General features: G+C 34.4%; 1 protein-coding gene across 12 annotated transcripts in view; it reads left to right on the plus strand.

The window, feature by feature from the left end:
• The window catches only part of MYOM1 (myomesin 1), a 69,379-nt gene extending 59,807 nt beyond the window's left edge, over positions 1 to 9,572 (plus strand). For all 12 annotated transcript variants that reach the window (XM_026671876.2, XM_026671881.2, XM_026671877.2 and 9 more), the window contains 8 exons: positions 307 to 394; positions 1,685 to 1,723; positions 1,811 to 1,916; positions 2,789 to 2,952; positions 4,585 to 4,621; positions 5,740 to 5,762; positions 6,363 to 6,418; positions 8,381 to 9,572. In XM_026671876.2, coding sequence (XP_026527661.2) covers positions 307 to 394; positions 1,685 to 1,723; positions 1,811 to 1,916; positions 2,789 to 2,952; positions 4,585 to 4,621; positions 5,740 to 5,762; positions 6,363 to 6,418; positions 8,381 to 8,677 — 810 coding nt within the window. In that variant the 3' untranslated portion in view covers positions 8,678 to 9,572. The remainder of the gene's footprint in view (positions 1 to 306; positions 395 to 1,684; positions 1,724 to 1,810; positions 1,917 to 2,788; positions 2,953 to 4,584; positions 4,622 to 5,739; positions 5,763 to 6,362; positions 6,419 to 8,380) is intronic.
• The last annotated feature ends 516 nt before the right edge of the window (positions 9,573 to 10,088 follow it).

Below are 10,088 nucleotides of genomic sequence, written 5' to 3' on the forward strand. Positions count from 1 at the left end.
TGTTTATCTGTTTGTTTAATAGATGTGATATGTCATTAACTCCTGTAGCTTTTCAGCAATTTACAATAAAATATGGTACAGATAAAAGCTGGAAGATTAATTTCTGATTTCCATGTTAGGCCCTTGTACATAATGTCACTTTTACACAGAACGTAACTTTTTTTTATTTAAGCTTCGGTGTTCCTTTTAAACTTGTCAGCTCTTTCCCTTTTGTCCTTACCTCTCAAGATTCCAGAACTTCATGCTGTAGAAATTACTTGCAGGAAATACAGAATAATATTTTGATGAATGTTATTTTGTTCACAGTTTTCTAAGAAGGATGCTGGTATATATGAAGTAATACTGAAAGATGAAAGAGGAAAGGACAAAAGTATATTGAAGCTTGTGGAAGCAGGTAAGAGTGCTCTGAAAAATAATACTTAGGCTAATGCTGCAAATGTGGACATGGATATAACCCTCACTGACTTATTCCCTGCTTAGTGGGAAATTTTCTGAATAGACATCACTACTGTATTCTATTTCAGTCTAGATAATGCAGCAGTTCTGAGTGATAGAATAAGAAGGATAGATTATCTCTGTTCCAAAGTCCTGTGCCTCATGGTAGTTAGAATTAAGACTGTGAGATTATTGTAGATGTACATATTAAAAGAGAGTTTGTCTTTCATATCTAAACCCACTGAAGAGACTGTGAGCACTAGAATTGCTTTGGGTATGGATTAATGACCACTTAATATAAAAAAATGGTATTGTCTAAGCAAAATACGTTGGGTTTTGAATTCTGTTACAACAGTAGGAAAATAATGCTTATACCACCAGTGGCTTTAAGAAACAGTCCAGATAACCTGTGTTTTGATGAGGATATTCAGATTTAAATCTATGATTGCAATGGGTACTGCTAGCAATATCAACCCAGATTACAACATTACAGAGGATCTTCAGTCATAGCATGTCACAATACTATTTTCTAAAGCAGCTATTTAAAATTGAATGAGATTTCAATTTAACTTAACATTCAGTATTAGTATAGAAGTGTTATAATATAGAATAGTGTTTTTCAAGCTCGGCAACTTTAAGATGTGTGGACTTCAACTCCCAGATTTCTGGGATATGGGCTTTAGATGAAAAGTGTCCTGAAACATGCAGCCTGAAATTGGTGTAAAATGAAACAATTAAACTGCTGGAAGCTTCAAAATATGAGGATCATGTAACGCCTAAACTGCACATTCTACATTGGCTATCAGTCTTCCGGACACAATTCAAGGTATTCACCTTGACCTTTAAAGCCATTAGCAGACAGAGGCCTTGCTCTCTACAGGTACATCATGGCCTTTCTCACTATAAATCCATCCAGCTATTTTTAGCAACAGCAGCAACAATTTTAATTCTGATGTTGATTTATTTTATATCCTGCTTTCAAAGTCATCCTTGATTATTGAAGAAACAGAAAGGCAAGGGAGAAAAAACAAAATGTTTTAAAAAGATTTGGTGTCAAATTAAAAATAGAGGGTTTTAAATGCCATTAAAGCAAGTCTGGATTCAATCAAACACATATAACATATTTCAAAAACAAATTTAATTTCCTATCTGCTCCATCTCAGTCAATGGACCTCAGGGCAATATTCAGTCATAACCAGGAATATATGATCTGAGAGCACTGAGTATTTCTCTGGATTTGTTTCCTCAGCGTTTACAGATTTGATGACAGAAGTATGCAAAAAGATTGGTGAGTATTAATTCCTCCTAATGAATGACTTATTTGTACACTGTATGAATGACTGTAAATCTTTAAAAAACATGTGTTGTTTTTCAGCTTTATCTGCAACTGGTTTGAAAATTCAGAGCACAGGAGAGGGCATCAGATTATACTCCTTTGTTAACTACTACTTGGAAGATCTGAGAGTGAGTTGGTCACTCAAGTAAGTGAAGAAATCTTGCCGGTGTTGCTTACCTCATTCAAGAAGAATAATTGTATGCATGTTGAAATGTAGCACATATTTATACGTTTTCAGGTTCTAAAAATGGGGGACAGAAAACTTGGGAAAGATATAAAAATGCTATGGACCTTCTTCTCCCCAAGACAACCAATTGTTGATAAGGAGTTCTTTTTCCTGAAACAACTCAGTTCTTGGGGAAGTTGAGCAAATCTATTTCATATATACATATGCATTTAACATATTTTTAAGCTTTAACAATATCCTTCAATCTTCAAATTTGTAACTGGAAGCATGGAGTACTCTTCTCTATGCATTGCAGTTCTAATGACTATTTTGCCTCCAGAATAACTGTCCTGGAAATAAAATTGCAAATGCTCTGTGTGATATCAATGAGGGAAGGTTTAAGAAAAACTTTCATGGAAAAACATTAAAAAAATTCTTTACATGATCTACAATTTCTTTAAGATGTAACAATATCACTATGATGATCTAAAAAGGCACTTTTAATTATCATTTTAATTTCATGGTACTGCTGTATAGTAGAAGCTGAAGTTCAAGTACACTTGGAAAAACTCTTGTGGAACATAATAAAGTTTAAAAAAAGTATATCTACAATAAAAGTCCCCAATTGTCACACAACTGTCATCTATCTATTCAGATTCCCAATGCATGCAAAATTATTATCTATATTATCTATTTAATAAAACTTGTTAGAGCTTGGTTGTTTTCATGCAGACCCATCATTTCGACTCTGAGCTACAAATTTTCTTCTTTATTGGTACATTTGTTTTAATTATATAAATGCATCTGAATTATTATTTGTATTATTTATATATATATATTGCATTTTTTAGTGATGTCAAAATTAAGTACACAGAAAGAGTTAAGACTGGTGTTACAGGAAACCAAATCTGGTTGCAAATTAATGAACCAACCACAAATGATAAGGGCAAATATATATTGGAGCTGTTTGATGGTAAAACTACACACACAAAAATGGTGGATCTTTCTGGACAAGGTAAATAATTAAATTTTAATTAGTGATATGAAATTATTAAGTTTTAATTAGGGATATATAGTGTGTAGCATTCCAGGAATACAATGTTCAATGAGACTCCAGCATCTTCCTTTTTATTGCAAACCACATCTGAAGACATTCTAGACCACGAGTGTCACACTCAAGGCCCACAGGCTGGATTTGGCCTGCATAGTGCTTAAATCTGGCCCGAGGGGCTGGCATGGAAATATCAAAGGATTGGCTCACAGTGCCTCTGCGGGCCTCTAGCAATACTCTGCCAGCCAAAATATTTTTGGCCAGGAGAGTGCTGCAGGAGGCCATGAAGCCAAAAATTAGGTGTGGGGGCCCCTATGCCCCGTTTTGGCTATCAGAGTGCTGCAGGAGGCATCCGTCCCATTTCCCCCTCTGCTCCCTGCTCCCCGGCTGGCCCGTGGAGAACTACAATGCTGATCCAGTCCTCGAAGAAATCTCATCTGACACCCCTGTTCTAGACAAAATCATCTGCAACAGGAAGTTATTCTGATATTCCAGAGGTATATTATGTTCAAAACACCAAAAAGTGTTCCTTACTGCAGGAGATTTCCTCTCAGAGGCTTTTACTACTAGATCAACATAATTCAGGAAAAAAAGTTCACCAGAATGTTCTGTTACTGAAATGATTTTATGTAGCTGTTAGTGCCATTCACAAATTAGTGCAGAAACTGAGAAACCTGCAACTCTTAGTGATAGCATCTGTTGCTCTTCCAGTTTTATGATTTTACAATAACTTTCAGCTACTTAGAAAGATCTGAGAAGCTGGCCAGGGTCGTTATAATTTAAATTTTGAACTGTAAGATGATCTCAGTAACTGTTGGTCCTCAAGTGACAATTCCAGGTTTATGAAGAACTGCTGAGTTTGTGGTTGATAGTTTGCATCTTACATTTAAATTTGATGTCTTAGTTTACTATTTTAAATGTTATGTTAAGGATCAGCATGCAAACATTAAACCAATTGATTAAAATATGTGCAATTTTACTGTTTTGGATTCACCTCATTTAACATACTGAAACAGAGTTATTGATGGCAGTCTTATCTTAGAATACTAATGTCATTAGTTTGTATTTAACAAATAGATTAAGGACACTTCCTTAGATGTTTCTCACAAGGATTTATTTCACAAATTCCTTTAAGATTAATTATGAATATTCATTGTACTGAATATAGTATGTGAATGAAACAAAGAGATTATGCCTCACATAATTAATTAATTTCACCTTTACTTTAAATAGTATCTAGTGTAGCATTTATTTCTTCTTCTTAAAATAAAAATACATTCTGATAGTTTATTCATGTACTTACACACTGCTTGAGTTTTAAAAGTCCCTAGTGCCAAACTTCTATTATTATGTAAAAAAAACAACCTATCAAGGGTAGAGGGTATCACTGTCCTAAAACTCTTTAGAATAGGGTGCAGGATATGATATAGTTTTCCATATATAATTAATAAGACAATTAATATAAGAACACAATATAATTTGTATCACTTTCTCAATGTTCCAATATATTGTACAAAAAGCTAAATAAAGTAATAGCATAAATTGATTTCATAAAGTCAGATGCTATCAATATAACCTTTTTCTTCTTTTATTAAGCATTTGATGATGCCTTTGCTGAATTCCAAAGATTAAAGTAAGTATATAGTTTAAGTAAAATAAATTCTTATGTTTTAATTAGGCCTACCATATCTGGGCTGCAAACCTTTGACGATGTATAGAGTTTTCCACATCTTTGTTTTCATCTAGAAATAATCCAAATGATGGCAATCTAGACCTGGTAACCCTAAACCTTCTTACTATCTAGCTTAACTATCAATTTAAACTATCAATTTTAAACTTTGTTCTAATGGTAGGTCACTTTCAATATTTTTGGAATTTAAACATTGCCTGCTTTAATTGAAGTGCAATAGATAAGTTCAAAACATAATGGGAATTTATCTTTTCTCCTTTTTCCAAATAGTAGTTCAGCTACTATTTGCTACTGAATAGTTAGTTGAAGAGAATTCTACATCCAGAACAAATGGAAGATGACTTTTCCCTCCAGTAATCCAGCATATGACAAAAATAAAAAATAAAATTCTATCTTTATCTAGCTATTATCATTATATATTCAAAAGATGAAAATCTAGTGCTTCATTTACTGAAAATAGTTTCATCATTATTTGGAAGGCTGATGCTGAAATATCATAGAAAAAATAATTAACAAAGTGAGATATACAGAATGATTTTCTTCAGCTGTTTAGAGTTGATACAGGGGTGGGCTTCAAAAATTTCAGCAACCAGGTCTCTGCCTGGTTGCTGGTTGGGTGTGGCCCTGGTGGGCATGTCTCCTGCACCATGGTGGGAGGGGTTTCACCCTCCCCGGGCTCCAGAAACTTTTCTTGAGCCTCTGGGAGGGCGAAAACCACCTCCCCCGGACTACGGAAGCCCTCTGGAGGCTGGAAACAGGCCCATTTCCAGCCTTCCGGAACTTCCGAGAAACCCCCTCCCTGAGCCTCCATGCAGACCCTGCACTTACCTCACATCCAAAATGCGCTGCTTGGAGACTCTTGGGAGGGGAGGGGAGGAGTGGGCGGGGCCAGCCAGGGGTGGGATTTGGCAGTTCGCCAAACCGTCCGTAACATTAGCTACGGGTTCACCTGAACCTGGGCGAACCCATAGCAGCCCACCTCTGGTTGCACATAGTATTGCTTTTCCATCATTGTGCCTTACTATAAAGCTGAAATTTCTTTCTCCCTTTCTCCATTACAGAACAGCTGCCATTGCAGAAAAAAGTAAGTGAATTCTCTTTTTGTATTGGTGTCTGTTTTGTCAATAGGATGGAATGTTTCCTATTTATTTCTATTTATTTGTAGTGGTAGGATTTTTCATAACAGTTGCATCATAGAAATCTTTTTTTATTATTATTTTAATCAGTCCACTCAAACATTTACAAATATATAAGTTAACTCATAAAGAGACAGGGAGTAGAAAGGTGATGCAAACAAGCTTAAAGTAACCTTAATGCAATATTGTTTAATCAACTTCAACAATCCCAAACTTTTCTCCCTTGGTTAACAATTTGGAATATGATTTGCACTTGCTGTTAACCTTGGGTGTCTATTACTGGCCATTATTCCTGACCATTTCATGAGATAAACAACATGTGACTCATAACAGAAATTATATCACAATTATTATGTTTAGGCAGAATAGGGCAGAAATACTAGGAGCCACTATCTGATTGTATGAAGCACTGGCAGCTTGTAGAAAAATAAGACACTATTCTTCTATCTGTCAGACAGAACAGTTATTACAGGGAAAATAAAACCATAGACCCAGATTAATTTGCAAGAAATGTTACATTTTTATTTTTGTTTATTTATTTTTTGCAGATCGTGCTCGGGTACTTGGTGGTCTGCCAGATGTTGTCACTATTCAGGAAGGCAAGGTATAAAAAAGTAGCTGAGATATTTAAAAGAAACAATTCTACAGCCTTCTTAATTCTCAAAGAAGAGCAGGCTCCCAATTTTTCGAAAGCCCTGACTTTGATAAAGAAATAGATTTTCTAGTCATCTTTTATATGGAGAACATAATTTCAGCTTGTTACATGGCCAGCTTCATGTATTTAGGGCACTTCTACTTCTTAAAGAGAATAAGAAAGAGTGAAGAGGGAGGGAAACCAACTTCAGATCATAATCCAGCAGAGAAGATTATGGACTGGCATTTGCTGCTCATCTCATTGATTTTCAGAAATCTTTGCTCTATCGTATTTTAGCTCAATATAAATGAATTATTTTCTATCGATGCTTCATAAAAAAAGTATGTGCTGGAACAAGATACCCCACAAAATCTTAAAAAGTCCTTGTTTAGTGATTGAAATTGGCTCCAGTGAAATGGTTGTTAAGCAAACTACTGTACATGTGAGTCAGAGAGACTGCAAAGATCACTGCCCTTTTATTCAGATAAAATTCCATTCTACAGTGTCCTTTGTCTGACCCTTTTTCCTTCCCCCTTTATTTTGGTTCCCTTGCAAAAAGATTGCCTAACACTTCTTAAACTGTTTTTCTCCGCAGCACAGGGCTTCTCTAAAAATTGCTAAGCACAAGTTAATAAACTCAGCTCTATGAGCTGAATTAGCTACTTAGAATACTACCAAAGCCTGGCAGTTGCTGCCTGAAATTGATCAGATTTTAATTAGTTTCACACTGAAGGCCTTTGTTGTCACAAACGCCTTCATTGGTTGCAAAGTTATTTTTTCATCACCAAAGTAGTTGCAAATGGTCGCTATCTGAAGCAGTCAATAAAGGACTACTTACAATCTGAATATTTTTCCCCTCAGTCAGCCAGTAATATATAACTTCATAAATAATTTAAAAATACTGTTCGTTATCTGTGTTTTCACTAATGAATAAGGTTCAAGATACAGGTCTTGAATTTTTTTTAAATTAAAAACAGTCATGGATCAATAATCATGACAGGTAATCCTTCTAGCTTTTCACCTTTTTTCTTTTTTGTATTAATATCTCTTACATAAAGGAGTGGGGGTAAATAACACTCCTCAATTTAAATGCCTGTAAACGTTGAACTACTATGGAGTTTAAACTCATAATGCCCATGTCTGTTCAGATTTTTTTCTTCCCATTAATAGAGATGCCAATCTAGTGTATACAATTAAACCTAGAATTACCTAACCCCCCCAAAAATCAGAAACTGGAACAGAATGGGGAGGTAATTTATATTTTGTTGTCCAGTTTAGTTATCATGCCGTTCGTATTTCAGAAGAGTTTAGAATGCTTCTAATATTATTTAGATTTTAAACATCGTATATGTGAGATCTAGATTATATTAACTAACAGTAGTCTTTAACTTTAAGATTCTGACCTGGCTCAAAGTTATTTTCAGTAATGTATTTGGAAAATTACTTATCTAAGCCACAATATATTTGTCACAGACACATTTTCTCATAAAACCTTCTAAGATCAATGTGGTTTGGAAAAAATATATAATTTCAAATTAATGGTAAACCTATCAAGCATACAGTTGTTATCACACTCTAGAAAAAGTTGTTTTATGTAGTTTAATCATATTATTTAAATTGAAAACCTGTTTTGCAATCATTTTATTACTGGCAATGTAACTTTTCTTTGAGCATAAACAGGGCTGGTTGCCAATTAACAGACTAATTATCCAAGTATTTTACATTTATTGTTTACATTTATGATAAAACAAGTATATAGTTTCTGATTATCTCAAGGAAGAAAACACAAAAAGTTTCTTGTACAGAAGTAATAATGGAAAGGAAGAGGAGGAGGAGGAGGGAGGTGGACATAATAATAAAGTATAGTAATGATAGTGTTTGTTGAGTTCTTAATATTTATTTATATTTCCATCCTTTGTATGTTTCCTGCAGGCACTTAATCTTACATGTAATGTCTGGGGAAATCCTGTCCCTGAGATTTCATGGCTGAAGAATGAAAAACTCCTGAAACCAGATGACAATATCATCTTAAAATATGAATCAGGAAAACATGCCTGCTTCACTATTACAGCTGTCAGTACTATTGATTCGGGCAGATATAGCCTTGTAGTAAAAAACCAGTATGGTACAGAGACAAGTGATTTCACTGTCAGCGTGTTCATACCTGAGGAAGGGGTTGAAATCCCACAGCCCGAATTTGGCAAAGGAGATAAGAAAAAGAAAGCATGAAGCATAACTTAAGGGCACATGTTTCTCCCTCCCTTAATAATGTTTGTGTAAACTACAGGTAGTACTTGACTTATGATCACAATTGGGACCAGAATTTCTGTTGCTAAGCAATATGGTCATTAAGTGAGTCATTACATGACCAGACCCAATTTTACAACCATTTTTACCGTGGTCATTAAATGCATCACAAGATCAAGTGAACCATGTGTTGTTGTTTTTTTTAGCAAATCTGGTTTCCCCAATTGACATTGCTTGTTGAAAGCTGGCTGGGAAGGTTGCAATTTATGATCAGGTGACTGTGAGACACTGCAATGCAAACTGTTGATTGGGTGGGTGATGTGACAGTCACAACTTTGAGGACAGTTGTAAGTCACTTTTTTTGAGGCCATCATAACTTCAAGCCGTAGTTAAACAAATAGTCGTAAGTTGAGAACTACCTGTGTTTTACCTGTATATAAGTTGCATCTGTATTCTTCCATTAATTTCATTTGAAACATTAAAACTTGAAGTACATTAGACAAAAGTAATTCTACATCTCTTTCACCATCTTCCCTTTATGACCATTCAAAAGCTTAATTAGCAGTCCATAATAAGGCAAAATCATCAGTGGGTGCATGTGACAGATAGTTTAGATATTCTCTGCTGTCCAGGTGTTTATGAGTAAAAAATATACTACATATAAATCTACAAGGAAATGAAAGAATAAGTATGGTTTACTGTAGTAATATTCTAGTAATTCAGAATCTAGAAATTGTTATACTGGTAATCTCTGAATTTACTATAGCACAGTAGTAGAAAATGAATATTAATTATATTAATACTGTTGTCAGCAGAAACTTCAATTCTGGATACTCATTATTTACAAATAAATATAAGAAACATATTTCTTTCACCATATGGGTGTCAGCTTGTCTTTATTATTTGTTCATCTCCTGATACTTTACTATTCATTTAAGATCAGTATTCTTCTGAGTTTATTTTGCTTGTGATAACCTTTTTTCCAGTCTTCACTACAGCAATTATAAAGGAAATTCTGATATTTTATTTTTCTACTAACGTCTGATTCTTTGCTCTACACTATACATCTACTAAAACATTCCAATGACTTCAAGTTTGTTAATATTTTTAAATGGAACAGAAAACATTTGGGTATTCTTGTCAATGGACAAAAAAGCAACAATTTCTCATTCTTTATTGAGGGGGAAAAAGTAAATTTAACTGATTATCCATTCCTCTGATCAGAATGGATGCATTTTCATTGCCAGTGGTTGCAAAGATGCAGTGATTTTCTCTTCTCTGGAAGAAAAAATAACATTATCAGATTCTGTTGCAAAAATCTGGATCATCATTAGAATATAGCTAAGAAAACAATTTGCTATATTCTAGCAATCATTTGGCCAGAAAACATCTT

This window comes from Notechis scutatus, chromosome 3, assembly GCF_049901735.1.
Source record: "Notechis scutatus isolate UNSWTSFEM ecotype Mainland chromosome 3, rNotScu1.2, whole genome shotgun sequence".
Lineage (NCBI taxonomy): Eukaryota > Metazoa > Chordata > Lepidosauria > Squamata > Elapidae > Notechis > Notechis scutatus.